We start from the raw sequence: 18,480 nt of genomic DNA on the forward strand, positions 1-18,480 counted from the left end.
TTTAGTAAAAGAAGAAAAATTTATGAGTATAAATAAGTATAGTAACATGAGAAGAAGATGGACCTTGAATGTATAAGACATGCATTTGGGGTAGTGGCCTGGAAAGACTAAAGTCCCAGGTGTGGTCGGAGACCTCACAAGGTCATAACACTACAGTTTTGTGTAACTTTTAAACATTATATTGTTAAGAAAGTCCTCAAGTATCCTTTGAAACAAACTTCTCTACTTGATCAGGGAGGTGTCTAGATGGATTCTTGTGTGCCTAGCTCCTGACATCATCATAGCAATTAGTGATAACTAGACCCAGACCTTTTCTGTTACCTAGATGCTGGTCAAGGGAGAGAATCTCAATGCTTAACCACCAGTGGAGTCTCAATGAGTCCAGTAACTGGGTGACCTAAGGTGTGGAGTCATAACAGAGGAGGCCTAAAGCCACTTAGGAAAAATAGACCTTGAGCTAAATGTTCCCCACATTGTCAGAGAGGGAATTAGCTGTGTAGCTCTGAGTGATGTCATGTAAACCAGTGGTTGGTGAGGAACTTGGAATGTAAATTGTGAAATACTTTCAGTTCCACTCAAGATGGGCCTCAGAGTGATTTCTACCCTAGAGTGAGGGGAAAGGGAGGAGGGACAAATAGGAATAAATTGTTCCTATCACTATCTTCTTTGTTCTACTCCGAAGACAGAGGTAGAGATCCTCTCTTGCAGCTTCTCAAACTGAGCTGTTGTTAAAATGAAGATTCTGACTCAGTAGGTCTGGTGGTGGGGGTGGGGCAGAGATTTCGCATTTCTGTCCAGTCCCCTAGTGATGCCCATGCCTTTCACTTTTGATTGGTAGTTGAGGATTGGGGCAGTCAGATGGGTGGAAGGAAAAGCCCTTATAATCTTTGGGAGGAGGGGCATGGGACCTGAGTCAGAGAATTTAGACTGATCTGTGAGTGGAAAGAGTGAGTAGGAAGGAGAGAGAGGTTCTGCAGAGAAACAGTCACAGACAAAGAAGACAAAAAGAAGAAGCCAAAGTTGAAGTCATTTCCAAGCCCAGAAGACACAGTTGACCACTAAGCAATAATTTAATGTTGACCATTAACTGGTAGAATTTTCAACTATGAGTTTGGTTTCGCCTTTTACGTTATCTGCCCTATATATATGTGTATATATATATATATATATATATATATATATGGTAAATTAGCGATAAAACCAGAATGAGTTTCCCCAGAGATATAGCTACTAGAAGCTTTTACAGCAGGTGGCACTCTTACATTATCATTCAGAGTTTAGCAAAGAAGTAGCAGGAGCCCTCGGATTGCCTTGTAAGGCAATTGCTGTAAATTGTAAGTAAATCTTCCTTAGGTTCCCCTTTCACAGTTCCAGGTACTCAGGTAAATTTTCTCACCACCCCAATATGGGAACACATCCCATACAGATGTTGCATTTTATACTTGCCAAGTGTTTTACAGGGTTCTAGTGAGCACAATGCAACAGTCAGTGATTTGAACTTGTGCTAACTCTCAAGAGTGCCCAGAGTCCTCTTCCCTTAGAGTGCAAGACCACCCAACCCTCTTGATTATGTGTTCTCACTGGGCCACACTTTGAATAGTTCAATTTTGCCAAGTGCATGTCACTGTTATATGTCCTCCTCCCTCTTAGAAGAGGAACCCACTGATCAGATCAATTCAATTTCTCCCACCACCCTCAAAGAACACCTCAAACGAAACTCCTCTCATCTCTCTCACCAACCTGCTCTCCTTTCCAGCTTAATGTCAACATCTCTTCACTGAAGTCTTGAATGATGAAGCTTTATTCAAAACCCACCCTAACATTCTCCCCAGGGTGGTATTTAACTTCGTATTAACTAAGAAACAGCATTTCATTTCCCACTAACCCTGCACTTCTCACCCACTACTACTTAATTTCTTGGCCAACTCATACGTAATTCTGTGACTCAGAACAAGTCCTACAAAAACCCTATAATCAATCACATTTAAGGAGTTAGGTGGCCCACATCCCTTCCACACTTCACTATGTCCTTAGGGGTGAAAGCCTTTATCTGAACTTTCCCAGCATGTCCTCCAGGGGTTGTAAAAATTTCCAGTGGCAACACATATGGGGAAGAGCAAGTTTCTCGTACCTGGGGTTTCCCCAGTACTCCAAAGGCACATCCTCACCTTCTCATCTATGATTCATTTCCAGGATTTTATTCATGTATCTTAAATGGTTTTTGACCACCACAAACCCAAAACAACCATCATATTGGCACAGTTCTCCTTCTGATCCCTGAAAGAGCTTAGGGAGGTCACTGAAAATAGAGGCTTTGGTTGACCGTGTCATTTCCAAACTGCTTTATATCCTTGGGCGAGCTGGCCATGGAAAGCAGTATTCATGAGGGAAGCTCTACAAAGGGAACTGTTTGAATTTCAAAGATATTACTCAATGTAATACCCAACTATCAAGGCATAATGAAAGGGAGGGAGTATCAAATTTGTTGCCATTATCAGAAATCTTTCAATATAGCAGGCCAAGGGATAAGCGGAGAGGGAAGGGAAGGGAGAACTTTTGGTGATGGCATAGAAGTAATGGACCTTGTAACAGCTACAATGAAGAGAATCAATATTCAGGTTACAGGAAGGTTAATAGATGGGTGAATGTAAATGTATTATCTAACTCTGCTGGTTTTCCCTGTCTTGGGATTTAAATTCACAGAACCATAGTACTTGAAAGATTCTTGGAACACTTAGTCCACCCCTTCATTAAACTGATAAGGAAAGTGCATTTCATAGTGGTTGCAGTTTGCACAAAGCCCACTTTAGTTAGCAGTGGAGTGAGAGAGAACAAAGGTCCCATTCTCCAGATGCCAGTATATTGCACATTCCAGAGTTTAATATCTAGTTCTTTAGTATCTGTACTGGTGAGATAGCATCTGGGTATTGTATAAAGATAAATGGAGTTGTTTTTTCTTTTTCCTTCTTGCTTCACCTTCTCCAATCTCCACCTTTCCTTTTTTAGGTGTTTCTTCCATGAAGAGTCAAGCATATTTCAACAAGACTGGAGAACTGCCATGCCATTTTACAAACTCTCAAAACATAAGCCTGGATGAGCTGGTAGTATTTTGGCAGGACCAGGATAAGCTGGTTCTGTATGAGATATTCAGAGGCAAAGAGAACCCTCAAAATGTTCATCTCAAATATAAGGGCCGTACAAGCTTTGACAAGGACAACTGGACCCTGAGACTCCACAATGTTCAGATCAAGGACAAGGGCACATATCACTGTTTCATTCATTATAAAGGGCCCAAAGGACTAGTTCCCATGCACCAAATGAGTTCTGACCTATCAGTGCTTGGTATGTAATCAAGGGCATGTTCAGATCCCTGACCTTCTCAGATGAGACTGCAATGAACAGAGAAATGTTGTAGGGGGTAGGGTTGGGGAGGTGAGAGGGGTGGGGGTGGTACCTGGAGAGAGAAGGCAGAGGCCAGCCATTTCTGGGAAGTCCATTTGAAGGAAAGGCAAGGTTTGGTAATAGGGAACTGAAAGTCCTTGTACTTTTTATAGATTGCTTCTGAAGGATCACCAAGAATCTGCTTTGGGGGCAAAATAGAGCTAACTGAACAAAGTTAATGTGGCCAAGGGAAAACCATGGGTAATTTGGCCATTACTAAGTTTACAAAGCTATATAGGCCTCAGATTTCTTTTATGTTCATTTTTTCCTTTGGTCCAAGATTTTTCACCAACTAAATCTTTGCCTAGAGCAACTAGCAAAGGTAATAGCTGATTGATCTGGGTTTTTTCTTCAACCACCTGGAGGTCACTTATGAGTTGTTTGCTGACCAACCAAGAGCCTGGTTGACGAAGGGAAATAACCCAGAACACATAATCCCCAAAAGTGACAATTCAGCTCCTCTTTTTTTCCAGGCCTTGAAAAGTCTACATATCACTACAGGTTTTTTTAATTATAATACAGTAAAATTAATTATTTTATTTTGATGCATAGCTCTGTTGATTTTGACATATGTATAGATTTATGTAACCACCACTACAAATAGGATATAAAACATTTTTGTCACCCTAAAAATTTTTCCTCATGCTGTATCACTTTATTATCATATCCTCTCCATATGCATAACTCCTGTTTTGCATCCTACAGTCTTAATTTTTGAAAACGTCACTTAGATGGAGCCACATAGTACGTAACCTTTTAAAATTGGCTTCTTTTTTTCAACATAATGCCTTTGAGACTCATCTAAATTGTTGCATGTATCAAAAGCCTGTTGCTTGCTATTGCTGAGGAGTATTATATTTTATCCACTCAGTGTATGGCAAGACATTGGGTTGTTTTCAGTCTATTATAGTTGTTTTGGGTCTATTATAAATAGAGCTTCTGTAAACATGTACAAGTTTTTGTGTGAATGTTAAGTTTTCATTTCTCTCAGTTAGATACCCAGGTGTGAGATTACTAGATTCAGATTAATTTTTAATGAAACTGGAAAAGGCAGATCAACACTGATTTTGAAAACACAGAGTTAAAGCAAAGGCAAAGTAGAAATAGAATGATGAGTTGCTCCCTTTAAGCTTTATGTGATTTAAAGTAGGCTGCAGGACTTTTGGAACATTTTGTACACATGCTAAATCAATGTTTTTAAAGTATGGCCAGATACCATTGAGAAACATGGTGTGTTTTAGGTGGGACACAATCATTTTTCCAACCTGTGATTCCACAGATATTGTTAAGGAGGGCGAAGTAGGTAGCACCATGGCAACCCACTTTCTACAGACCCATAAAGTATAGGCAGGGTACTTACAAAACTTACAAAAACAGGGTACTTACAGCAAAACTTACAAAGATGACATGCAAATCACTGTTAAAGGCAATCTACTAAATTATAAATTAGTATGTAGAACCTGAAAGCTACCCAGTGACTACTGAAGAAGAACAGGGATCTGGCTGGCAGAAGGGGCTAGGTGCCAGTGATCCTCAATGGCCACAGGAATCTGAATGGCAAACCAAGGCAGGGGAATCTCTGTGTGTATCAAGATCATATATTTTCCCTAAAAATGGCTGGGTTCGACCTTCATCTTGTACATGATGTAGAAAACTTGACAGTTATGCCCAAAACCAATATTCTGAATTTCTAAATCCAAAATCCCCATCCACTCACTTACCACTATCTTGCTTGGGGTTCTGGAAGATATGGCCCAGAGTATGCCAGCACCATAAACTCGGCTGGTGTCAATCCCTTTCTGCTTCCTTAGTCTGGCAAGCTGGAACGTACCCCACGAGACGGCTGAGTTCTAAAGTCACACCAGTTCTCCTTCCCAAGACTCCACTCTCCAGCACAATGGCCTCATTGTGAATCTTTGGTGACTCAATTTCAGCCCTCCTTTCACTCAGAGAGTACCCCCCCTGATTTGGGTAAGCTGGAAGTAAGCATAGTCCAAAACTCTATTCTTGAAAAATAAATGTGGGGTCATTATGAAGCTCTCACCATGGACTGAGGCCCACAATTTACACACCTGGAGGCTCCCAGTGTGCCCCCAGTGAGTTCCCAGATCAGAGCGTTATTTGCAGTTGCCTTCTAGACACATCTAAATTTAGACTGATTTCTTTTTTTTTTTTTTTTGTCTCTTTATTCTGCTTTCAGCTAACTTCAGTCAACCTGAAATAACAGTAACTTCTAATAGAACAGAAAATTCTGGCATCATAAATTTGACCTGCTCATCTATACAAGGTTACCCAGAACCTAAGGAGATGTATTTTCAGCTAAACACTGAGAATTCAACTACTAAGTATGATACTGTCATGAAGAAATCTCAAAATAATGTGACAGAACTGTACAACGTTTCTATCAGCTTGCCTTTTTCAGTCCCTGAAGCACACAATGTGAGCGTCTTTTGTGCCCTGAAACTGGAGACACTGGAGATGCTGCTCTCCCTACCTTTCAATATAGGTAAAGCTGCTTCCCAAGACTATTTCTTTCAACAGGTATTATACACAAATGGTTGAGGCAGATCACTCAATGTGCCTTGCTTGCCAGGAAACCTCCAATGGGGTCATTTTTTGGTACTATTAGGGAGGACTCAGACAGAGGTCTCCTCTCCATCTGAGTGCTGCAGGGTCCCAGAAACTATGAACGCATGCTGCACTTGAGGAACTGTGTTCTTAGCCCAGTCTTTTGGGCTACCTTTGGATAGAATATTTTGAAATTCAGTCAGAAAATGCAAGATTCCTCCAGGCTAGAATTCTTCCATTCATTCATACACACAAACACACACACATCATACATACATTCATACATAACAGTACATGCTGAGTATAGAACCATTCTACACATTGTTGACTGCAGACATGAAAGCTGAAAGGTATAAGACATGCTCTCTGCCCTCAAGGACCTTCTAATAGAATCAGAACTCCATGATGTAAACACATGGAAAACTTGATTTTAAAAAGATTGGAATTAGAGTCTAAAGCATATCCCATGGAAATATGTGACCAAATTTAAAAACAAGAATGACTGATAATCAGTTTTATAGACATTCAGAGGTAGGTAACTTCCTTGGGAATTCTTCCTAAAGGAAATGGGATCTTAAAAGATAACTGGGCTTTAAAATGATGGTGAAGAGTTGACAGGCATCAGACTAGTGGTTTCCTAAACAGAAAGAAAAATTCTCAGCATCCAGGCTTAGAAGGTGAGAAGACCGGGGCGCTTGGGTGACTCAGTCAGTTAAGCATCCGACTCTGGCTTAGGTCATGATGTCATAGTTTGTGGGTTTGAGCTCCGTGTTGGCCTCTGTGCTGACAGCTCGGAGGCTGGAGCCAGCTTCAGATTCTGTGTCTCCCTCTCTCTCTCTCTCTCTCTCTCTGCCCCTTCCCTACTTGCACTCTGTCTCTCCCTCTCAAAAATAAACATACATTAAAAAAGAAAAGTGAGAGGACCACAATCAATTCACAGTATCTGATATGGGCACAGGTGGTGGTGTGGGCATATGCATCAAGGAAAGACTCAGAAGCAGAAGTTCTTGTGGCATGTTGACAGTATAGTACAGGGTCCAGTCTAGTTGGAGGAAAGGGCTGACGATAAAGCAGTGTCTGCTAATACGAGCCTGACATTTTAAAGTCTGGCTTTGCCCTGGAAGAAATGTATCCATATTTGAGACTTCACTTGTGAGGAGCAGTAACTCCAAGATTCTCTCCTGGAATAAAGGGACCCTGTACCCACACTGCCCTTATGGCTGCTTCTGATCCTGACCCCTTTTCCCACACGTCTGCCTTCTGCTTACCTTGGCCCCTTCTCCAATTCTCCCTTTTGGTTTTTTCCTCTTCTAAGGCATCCATTCAACTTCTTTCTTAATCCTCTAACCCTGCTGTTTCCTCTCTCCTGGTGTCTCATTGTTCAAACATAACTTGGTCCATGGACACATTCTTATGGACAGTCCTTGGGGCCAATAAGCTTTACCGGTGGCCCAATCCTTTCCTTCTACTGATTTCCTCCTGCTAAGACACTTCTGCCTCTGAGAGTCCAGTAAATAGGCCACATAGCCTGTCCTGGTTGCTTCACTGTAACCTCTGTTGGCCTAATAGTAGCCTCTCCTAAGCTATCCCTGAGGTTCAGCACCTGTTTGGAGCCAGCAATACCACCACACCTAACATGCCTTGGGGCCTTCTGCCATGGCTTCCTCTGCCATGCCTCCCACAGTCTACAAATGAACAGGGCATTACCACCACTGTAGCTTCATCATGTCTCACCTTTCTGCTGTTTCTCCACTACTGTCAAAACCTTCCCAGCTATCACCATATTCAGAAATGTTTTAGCTCTAGCTGCCTCAGGAAGCCAGGGCTTGCCTCTCTGTATCCCTGTTATGGCTTGATCAGAAATTGAGTAGACCCTGAATCAAGGAAACTTTTTGAGTGTCAAAAGGTAGCAGTCTCCATGTTATCAAGTATAACTTCTCTATACTGGGAATGCCAAACAGGCTCAAGTGGGATAAACTGGGACAGACTCAAAAAAGTGTTGAATATGGCCTGTAATGGCAGCAACTCCTTTTCTTAATGTCTTAGGAACAAGGTATGGATCCACAAATTGAAGCTAAACTAATAGTCAGTGGTTCCTATTTGCCTGTAATTTGAGATTAACTATTCAAATCATTCCCATAAATTGTCTATAAAATGGGCCACTCAGTTATAAGCTTTCTCTCCCAAGTCTGTTTTTCAACTTTGTAGACACTTAGAAGTCCCCATGCAGGAAAGAATGTCCTGACCTCCCAGGAGCTGATTCTAAACCGGTTTCCTCAGGGCATGAAAAGATATCAAAGGTTTTCTAGTAGGTGATACATTCTGAAAGCCCTGCTTTTTCCACTGTGACCTCAGTGGAAGAAACAAATAAACAAACAAGCAAAACTGGAGATAGGAAGCTGTTATATTTGTCCAAGTGAGGTATGTCTGACACCTGATCTACAGATGATAGTGGATGGAAAAATTATTATAAGGGAAACTTCAGGACCCCAGGGCTTGACTATGCCTGGGCTGAGGAAGCATGCTGCTGCACAGATGACTATACATTCAAAACCTTCAGCATGGGTACCATATCCATGCACAGAACCAAGGGCCAGTTTGACACTCTTCTTCTAGATCACAGTCCTTGTCATCCCAACCTCTGGGAAGAGAAGGTAGTTTAGTCCAAGCATTTGGCCAGGAGCAATGGCTTGGTTCTTAGCTGTGAGGCCCTGTGACTCGGGCTTTCTATGGCCTCAGATTGTGGATTTCAGGCTCCTCTGGCAGTAGAACCCTGGGGAGATGTTGACTTGTAAATGAAGACAACCGTAATTATAAACCTTTTATAATCAACCTTCCTGGCTGATTGAAAACTTGTGGTCATTTCTAGATGCACAACCTAAGGATAAAGACCCTGAACAAGGCCACTTCCTCTGGATTGCGGCTGTACTTGTAATGTTTGTTGTTTTTTGTGGGATGGTGTCCTTTAAAACACTAAGGAAAAGGAAGAAGAAGCAGCCTGGCCCCTCTCATGAATGTGGTGAGTCAGTGCTTGTCCTCTCTACAGATTGCTATTTTGCAGCTACCTCCTGATCAGCTGCCTTCTGGAGCTCATTGACTGAGCTCAGACTGGCAAAAAGTCAGCAAGTGGCTGGAGGAAAACGTTTTCCCTCAGAGTTTGTAGCCCATATAGATGGGACTCAACATTGCTCTGGATTTCTAGGAGAGGCAACATTTCTAAGGTTTACAAAGGTACTTCTGGTTTCCAGACAAAGCTGATTATTCCTTGCTTTACCCACCTCACTTCATGAGTTCACTGTGAACATTTAAATGAAGTAAAATGGTGAAAACACTTCTAAATGTTAGTGATTATGGACCTGGCAGAGTTCAAGCAGGGAAGCTTGGTGGGAGGAGGGGAGAATTAGATGACCATAAGATTCACCTTCTCACCTCTAAAAGTCTAGGTTTCTGAGGAAAAGAAAGTGGGATGAATTGTTCCCCCTTGACTTGTTAAAATAATATTATTATAAAAATAATAATAAATAAAATATAATATAAAATAATATTATAAAAATAATAACTTTTATTACCAAGTATTACATACCCATTACCAATTATACTGAAAGTAAAAATCATCTATAGTTCCACAAGAAAGAAATAGTTATGTAGACAACATTTTGGTGTACATATTCCAGATTTTTCTGGAATCTATGTTATTTTCTATAATTGGAATAATATTATAGGACTGTTTTTCACAGTTTGGATAATACCACATGTACTGTTTTCTAACTTATTTGTACTAAATGTAGCAAGAAAATTTTTAATGTCAGTAAGTATCATTCTACAGCATCATTTTAAATGGCTGTGAGATATTCCATTTTGTGGATATACCTTAATTTATTTAACTAACTCCATATTGGTAGACACCTAGGATGTTCCCATAGTTTTGCTATTATAAATAGCACTGCATTGAGCAGCCTCCTCATTGACTTTTATAAAAGTGGCCCTGTGCTTAATGGGGGACAAAGTTGCACCTGGCTTTATAATAATCTTATGCTTCTTTGTGGTTTGGGCTGGTTTGGGCAAAGTTGTAGAGTAAGGTTGGACTTTATATCAGTAATGCCTGTAGTAGAAGTTTGGTTGTTGCTAATAATTAGGTAACCTTCTTACTCACTTTGGTAAAAAGCATCAGATGAGTAAATGCTTCAGATCAGCATCTTATTTAAGATTTCAGTATACTGATTTTTTTTTAATGTTCACAAATGATTTTATTTATAATTTTTAATTTAAATTTTAGTTAGTTAACATACAGTGCAATATTGGTTTCAGGAGTAGAGTTCAGTTAGTCATCACTTAAATACAACACCCAGTGCTCATCATAAGTGCCCTCCTTGGTACCCATCACCCATCTAGCCCATCTCCCACCCACCTCCCCCTGTCAATTCACAGTTTGTTTTCTATCATTAAGAGCATCTTGTGGTTTGTTTTCCTCTCTCTCTTTACTCCCTTCCTTCCCATATGTTCATCTGTTTTGTTTCTTAAATTCTACAAATGAGTGAAATTACATGATATTTGGTATTTGTCTTCCTCTGAGTGACTTATTTTGCTTAGCATAATATATTCTATGTCCATCTACATCATTGCAAATGGCAAGATTTCATTCTTTAATGGCTGAGTAATATTTCATTGTATATACATATCACATCTTCTTTATCCATTCATTAGTCAATGGACATTTGGGCTCTCTCCATAGTTTGGCTATTGTAGATAATGCTATTGTAAACATTGGAGTGCATGTACCCCTTCAAATCTGTATTTTTGTATCCTTTGGGTAAATACCTAATAGTGCAATTGTTGGATCATAGTTTAGTTTTATTTTTAGTTTCTTGATGAAACTCCATACTGTTCTCCAGAGTGGCTGTACCAGTTTGCATTCCCACCAGCAGTGCAAGAGGATTCCCTATTCTCTGCACCCTTGCCAACACCTGTTCTTTCTTGTGTTGTTAATTTTAGCCATTCTGACATTCAGAAGAGCATGGGACTCTTAAGATTGTGAGTTTGAGGCCCACATTGGGTATAGAGATTACTTAAATAAATAAATAAATAAATAAACTTTAATAAATAAATAAATAAAATTTTGGGTCACCTGGCTGGCTCAGTCAGTGTACTGATTATAAGATCCACTAGAAAATAGATGGATAACATTAGCAGTCATTCATTGCATCCTATTATGTGTATTTTTTTAAGTTTATTTATTTATTTTGAGAGAGAACAAGAGGGAGAGCATGAGCTGGGGAATGGCAGAGAGAGAGAGGGAGAGAGAATCCCAAGCAGGCTCTGCACTGTCAGCAGGGAGCCTGATGCAGGGCTCAATCCCACAAACTGTGACATCATGACCTGAGTGGTAACCAAGAGTCTGACACTCAACTGACTGAGCCACCCTGACAACCCATCATCCTGCTATATTAAAACAAAACAACACAGGGGCGCCTGGGTGGCGCAGTCGGTTGGGCGTCCGACTTCAGCCAGGTCACGATCTCGCGGTCCGTGAGTTCGAGCCCCGCGTCGGGCTCTGGGCTAATGGCTCAGAGCCTGGAGCCTGTTTCCGATTCTGTGTCTCCCTCTCTCTCTGCCCCTCCCCCGTTCATGCTCTGTCTCTCTCTGTCCCAAAAATAAATAAACGTTGAAAAAAAAAAATTTAAAAAAAAAAAAAAAAAAACAAAAAAACAAAAACAAAACAACACAGGAAATTGGGGACTGATTATCCAATTTCAATAAATGAATACTAAGCCTATGGTAGAGTCATTCAAACCACCAAAGTATGTAGTGTGCTGATATAATAATAGATTTCTATGATATGAAAGTGTAAAATTCAGAACACAGGATCAGATGTAGAGATATATCGTGGTTATCAAAGCTTTGACTTCTCAAGGTGACAATTTTGAGCTTTTTCTTTCAATCTCATTGCCATTTAGAATTAGCTAAATGTGCAGAAGCAGGCTTCAACTTGAAAATAAGCTGTTTCCTAAATTTTCTTTTACTTTGGAATGATTAGCTCACAAATGAAACAAAGAAGAAATGGAGAAAGGAGAGTGAGAATGTTTCTTCCCCCAAGAGGAAATCAGAAAAATTCAGGAGAATAGACTATAGAGTTAAAGAGGATGTGTGTGTATACATGAAAGAAGTTGAAAGGGGGTTCAAGAAGCTTTGTATTTCAAATGACAAGATTTCCTTCTTTTTGATGGCTGAGTAATATTTCACCACATCTTCTTTATCCATTCATTGTATATACATATCACATCTTCTTTATCCATTCATTAGTCAATGGACATTTGGGCTCTCTCCATAGCTTGGCTATTGTTGACAATGAGGCTAATGGAGGGAGATGAGTGGGGGATGAGCTAAATGGGTGATGGGTATAAGGAGGGTACTTGTTATGATGAGCACTGGGTTTGTATGTAAGTGATGAATCAATGAATTCTACTCCTAAGACCAGTTTTACACTGTATGTTAACTAACTAGAATTTAAATAAAAATATGAAAAGAAAAAAAGAAGCTGTGTGTATGCATATGAAATAGTCAAACTGAGCTATGAATGATAAAAGGCAGAAAATAACAAGAGAACATAGCACATATATGACCTCTTCCTCCCAAGAATGTGATAAAGAATATTTCTAGGGAAAGTTTGATCAGACAATCACCTGTGCTAGTGAGTTTGGTCAAAGAGAAGAGTCTTGATATCACTGGAGGAGGACATGTTCCAAGTAACCATGCTATGTAGATGTGTTTGTAAATTTGGGTTCTGTAGTTCAGCAATGTCTGCACTTTGCCTTGTGGATACCTCTGGCACTGCCTATATGATAGACTAAACAATGTCCCCAAAAAGATGTCCACATACTATTCACAGAACCTATTATGTTATCTCACATGGCAAAAGGGACTTTGCATATGTAACTAAGGTAATGACTTTAAGATGGTGAGATAATCCTGAATTACCCAGGTGGGCCCAATTTAATCACATGAGTCAGAGCATCTTTCCCAGGCTGGGTTAGAGGGATGAGATGTAAGAAGGAGAAATCCAAAGGTTGAGACAGACTTAACCCATCGTTGCTAGCTTTGAAGATGGAGAAGGGGCCGTGACGCAAGGAATGTGGGTGGCCTCTAGAATCTGCAACTGGCCCTCAGCTGAAAGCCAGCAAGGAAATGGAGATCTCAGTCATAAAACCACAAGGAACTAAATTCTGCTGACAAATAGACATGGAAGCAGTCATGATCCATCCACAGAGACACAAACTTACTGATAACCAGTAGGAATTTCTCCAAAAATGGAGCTTCCTCCTAATCCAATATTAATCTGTTTCTCAGAGGAGACAGCCCTCTAGCTAAATAATTTGGCATCAGAAGTCTTTTCCAGTGTTTGTTCGGTAATTATACTTTTTCTATGCCCCAACCGTCCAGATTTACTCTGTTCAGGCTGTTAAATGAATAAAAGGGAAATGCCACAGTTCTTCTAGCTGGTTTCTAATCTCTCTTCTCTTTTTTGATTTGTCAAACAAAGCAGATTAGGCATGAGAAATTGTAACCTTGAATTACTGTCTTTTCCCAATCAGAAGTTACCCTATCAGCTTACCCATTGGGGAGAGAGACTAAAAATAGCTCCTCCTGAAGTTTTACTTCCTCATTTGGGTCTTATGTGACTGAAATCTGTATATAATAGAGCCCTAGCAACCAACAGTTTTTACAGTTTGCCTCCCTCCACCAAACCTGGAAGAGTCTCAGCTCTTTCAGGAATGATTTCTTAAAGGGCAAGTGTCTTTTCTGAAATAAATAATTTTAACCACTATTTAGACAGAAACCTTCACAGGACTTAAAAACTGAAAGTTGGTGATATCATCACATCTGGCCTTCAGAATGCTAAATTTGTAATCAAATACACAAGATTAGAATCTGCTTTTTTGTTGTCCGCTTTCATTTTAAAATAGAAGTTTTTTTTTTTTTAATGGTGATGGTTTTGTCATGGGTATGAAAGGACAATATAAATATTCTATGTTGGTCCACAGACATCTGAAAAACTGTATTCAGCTATAAGCATTATTTTTAAAAAAGGAACCTTGACAAAAACAAAACCTAGCCAGATATATAAAGTGTCTAGAAGTTCAGTCAAATAAGAAATAGTTCAAGTAACTGAGGATGCTTAGCCAGAAAGGAAGCTTTGGGAATGGGAAAGGTGTTCCCTTCAAATATCTGAAGAACTGCCATAGAGTACAAATATCATACTTAACTGTGGCTTCAAAGGGCATCTCAGTGCATGATTATAAGAAGAAGTAAGGAGGGGCGCCTGGGTGGCTCAGTCGGTTAAGCGGCCGACTTCGGCTCAGGTCATGATCTCACGGTCCGTGAGTTCGAGCCCGGCGTCGGGCTCTGTGCCGACAGCTCAGAGCCTGGAGCCTGTTTCAGATTCTGTGTCTCCCTATCTCTGACCCTCCCCCGTTCATGCTCTGTCTCTCTCTGTCTCAAAAATAAATAAACGTTAAAAAAAAAAGATTAAAAAAAAAGAAGTAAGGAAATTGACTGAGTTGTAAAAATTAAAAAATTTTTAAATTTATTAAATTTTTAAAATTATATAGAAGATATAAACTTCTTCCTCCCATGTAGGATGAACTGCTACAGGAATTTCCCTCATACTGTAAACAACTGGAAATCAGACAAAATATGAAACAACTGTTTTCAGACTTTGGACAACAAGCTGTAGAAAATTGTAATCCCTGAAAGAAGGGAAAAGATGAGATGAGCTGTATGATTGCCCCCAAACTACTACTTAAAGTCAGTTTCCAGACTGCTCTGATAAGGAAAGAAAACTACACATATGCCTTGGGAACATAAATGGCCAAATGCTTTACAAAATTACCAACTAAAGTCTAGCAATATATTAAAAGTATGATACATCATGATCAAGTGGGGTTTATTCCAGGAATATAAGATAGGCTCAATATAAAAAAATCAAGCAATAAAATTCACCATATTGGCAAACCAAAAAGAAAAGCCATGTAATCATGTCAGTGGATACAGATAAAGCATTTGGCAAAATTAATACTCATTCATAATTTTCAAAAAGAAAGAAAAACTCTCATAAAAGTAGGATTATAGAGGAACTTCCTCAGCCTGACAAAGGACATATACCAAAACCTTCAGTTAACATCATATTTAATGATAAAAGACTGACTGTTTTCTCCATAAGATCAGGAATGAGGAAAAGATACCACATTTAAATGTATTATATTTATTCAAAATTTTCTTGGAGGCCCTAGCCAGTGCAAAATCTAGAAAAAGAAAGAAAAGGCACACATGTTGGAAAGGAAGAAGAAAAACTGTCTTTTTTTCAAAAATAGCATGATCATGCTTATAGAAAAGCCCAAGGCATCCATAAAAAGCTATTAGAACTAATTGTGTGTAGCTAAGTCTCAAGATACGAAGTCAATACACAAAATCAAAATCAGTTGTATTTCTACATACTAACAACAAACAAGTTGGACACTGAAAAAAATTTTAAATACCATTTAAATACAAATGCTACTGTAGCATCAAATAATATTAAAAGGTTAGGAGTAAATTTTTAAAAATAAGTACAAGACCTGTACACCAAAAACTGAAAAATATTACTACTGACTAAATTAAAGTAGGCCTAAATAATTGGAGAAATATGCCATGTTCATGGATCAGAAGAGTAGATATTAGGATATCAGTTTGGCCCAAAGTGATCTGTGGATTCAATGAGATACCAATCAAAATACTGGCAGGCTGTTTAGTGGAAATTAAAAAGCTAATTTTAAAGTTATGTGGAAGTGTGAAAGACATACAATTGCCAAACAATTCTAAAAAACAAGATAAAAATGGACGATTTATACTACCTTATTTCAAGATTTACTATATAGCTATAGTAATCAAGACAGCGTGGTATTAGTGAAAGCACAGACATACCAACCAATGAAACAAGAGGGATAATCAAAAGGTAAACTCATATGGTCAACTGATTTGGACAAAGGAGCTAAGGTAATTCCATGCAGAAAAGGATAGTCTTTTCAACAATGGTTTTGGGACAATTAGATACCCACATGGAAAAATATGAACCTTGACACACACAACATAACTTGCAATGGATCATAGACCTAAAAATAAGAGCTAAAATTAAGAGATTTTTAAAAATCAGAGAAAATCTTTTTGATCTTAGGTTAGGCAAATCTTAGATAGGATACAGTAAGCACAATGTAAAAATTGGGGGCGCCTGGGTGGATCTGTCAGTTAAGCATCTGACTTCGGCTCAGGTCATGATCTCATGATTTGTGAGTTCGAGTCCCACGTCGGGCTCTGTCCTGACAGCTCAGAGCCTGGAGCCTGCTTCAGATTCTGTGTCTCCCTCTCTCTCTCTTCCCCTCCCCCACTTGTGCTCTGTCTCTGTCTCTCAAAAATAAATAAATAAATATAAAGAAAAAACAAAAAAAGTAGAAATTGATAAACTGGACTTCATCAAAATTAAAAAACTTTTGCCCTTTGACTTTGTTAAAAAAATTAAAAGTCAAGCCACAGACTGGGAGAAAATGTTTCCAAATACATATCTGAAAAAAACTTATATACTATATATCCAGACTATATAATTATAAATTACTACCTAGTAAAGAAGACAATCCATTTAACAAAAGGCTAGGAGCAAAAGACTTGAACACATACTTCATAGAAGAAAATATACAAATGGACAATGAGCACAGTCAGACAGTCACAACATCATTAGTCATTAAGGAAATACAAATTAAAGCTATAATGAGATACCACTACACACTCACTAACATGGCTGAAATTAAAGGTACTGGTAAATATCAAGGGCTGGAGAGGATGTGAAGCAATTTAAACTCTCATGCACTGCTACACAACCCAGAAATCTTAGATATTTACCCGTGAGAAATAAAAACATATGTCTACACAAAGATACATACACAAATGTCCATAGCAGCTGAAATACTGAAAGTCTGGTATCTTAAATTTCCATCAGTTGGTAAATGGATAAACAAATGGTGGTATATTCATACAGTGAAATACTACTGAGCTATAAAAAGGAACAGACTACTAGTAACATGCAACAACATGTATAAATTCAAAAGAAGTATGCTAGGAGAAAGAGACCAGGCACAAAAAGACCACACGACCACACACTTATGATCCTTTGGAATTATGAAATTTTAAAAAAGCAAAACTATTGTGACATTAGCCAGATCAGTGGTTATCAGAGGATGGGATAGGGGAAAATATTGACTGAAAAGGGGCAGGAGGGAACTACTGGGGCTTATATAAATGTTCTATATCTTGGTTATGGTGGTAGTTACTTGACTGCATACATTTGCTAAACTCATAAAAATCTATACAATCACTGGATTTTGTTGTATATTAATTATCCTCAATAAAGCTGATTATCTTTAAACACACACATACACACACACACACACACACACACACACACACACACACCAGAACTGCCAATGCTAGGAAGTGTTAAAACCCATCAAGGGTATTGTTTTACTCCCTAAAGTTCTCTATGGACATCCAGGTTAACAATCCCTGTTGCAAGATTCTGAGTGAGACAAAAGCACTATCACAACAGTCAGCCTAAAGGAATTCATACTCCAAGTTGCATCAGTGGTAAGCCCATATTAGTAGCAACTCAGGCTTTGGGAGATCTAGCCAGCTAGAGATTTCCCATTTAGGCCCATCCATGCCACATTGTATAATATTGGGTAGTGCCAGCTGACTCAACCATTTAGGCATCAACATATTCAGGATTTCCTTTTATTCCTTCTTCTAAACCTTTACTTTCAGAAAAGGATTGAAAACTTTTCCAATCACTAAATGATTGCTAAAACTAAATGTGTTACCCCTCCCAGTAGTATTTTTATTTTAGTAAAGGGTAGAGCTATATGTGAAAAGTCTATTTCCAATATTAGAACTTAAGACACAGTGAATAAAGGAAAGCATTTGCTTTTTGGATGCAAAAAAACGCCTTCTCAGTCCCCCTGAAATTGCATCAAGTAACCATCTTTTCCACGTGTATAGGCACATGATTTCTCTTTGAGTCCTAGGACTGGATTCTCTTCAAACTTTCCCTCGTTTAGTGTCTATAAGGCAATACATTTTCTAAAGTTGTTTTGGTCTCTTTCAGAAACCATCAAAAGGGAGAGAAAAGAGAGCAAACAGACCAACGAAAGGTGAGTCTTGACCTTACAACATTGCTGAAAGAGGTACTATCTCCAGAGAGTTTATAACTTGACCATCAGTTGAATCTGAGGCATGCTGAGCCCTTAGCAAACATGAACGAATGAAGAAAGAAAGGAAAATGAGACTAGTCAGGATCTGGAAGGAAATGTTCTAGCTATAAATGGATGGCAGGATGTCCAGTACACAATGCTCAAGGGACATGGCAAGCTCAGTCATGGTAAAGTAAAAAAT

The 18,480-nt window shown here is 39.0% G+C and overlaps 2 protein-coding genes and 1 long non-coding RNA gene across 5 annotated transcripts in view; 1 reads left to right on the forward strand and 2 right to left on the reverse strand.

Moving 5' to 3' along the window:
* Positions 1 to 18,480, reverse strand: part of ILDR1 (immunoglobulin like domain containing receptor 1) — a 294,614-nt gene that overhangs the window by 92,774 nt on the left and 183,360 nt on the right. The gene's annotated exons all lie outside the window — the stretch shown is intronic.
* The window catches only part of CD86 (CD86 molecule), a gene marked incomplete at its 5' end in the record, with an annotated part of 43,249 nt that overhangs the window by 21,364 nt on the left and 3,405 nt on the right, over positions 1 to 18,480 (forward strand). The window contains 4 exon segments of the mRNA NM_001009229.1: positions 3,007 to 3,342; positions 5,642 to 5,947; positions 8,879 to 9,028; positions 18,194 to 18,239. Coding sequence (NP_001009229.1) covers positions 3,007 to 3,342; positions 5,642 to 5,947; positions 8,879 to 9,028; positions 18,194 to 18,239 — 838 coding nt within the window.
* Positions 1 to 18,480, reverse strand: part of LOC123379969 — a 44,775-nt gene that overhangs the window by 9,598 nt on the left and 16,697 nt on the right. The window lies entirely within an intron of this gene.

Source organism: Felis catus, chromosome C2 (assembly GCF_018350175.1).
Source record: "Felis catus isolate Fca126 chromosome C2, F.catus_Fca126_mat1.0, whole genome shotgun sequence".
In the NCBI taxonomy this organism is placed as follows: Eukaryota; Metazoa; Chordata; class Mammalia; order Carnivora; family Felidae; genus Felis; species Felis catus.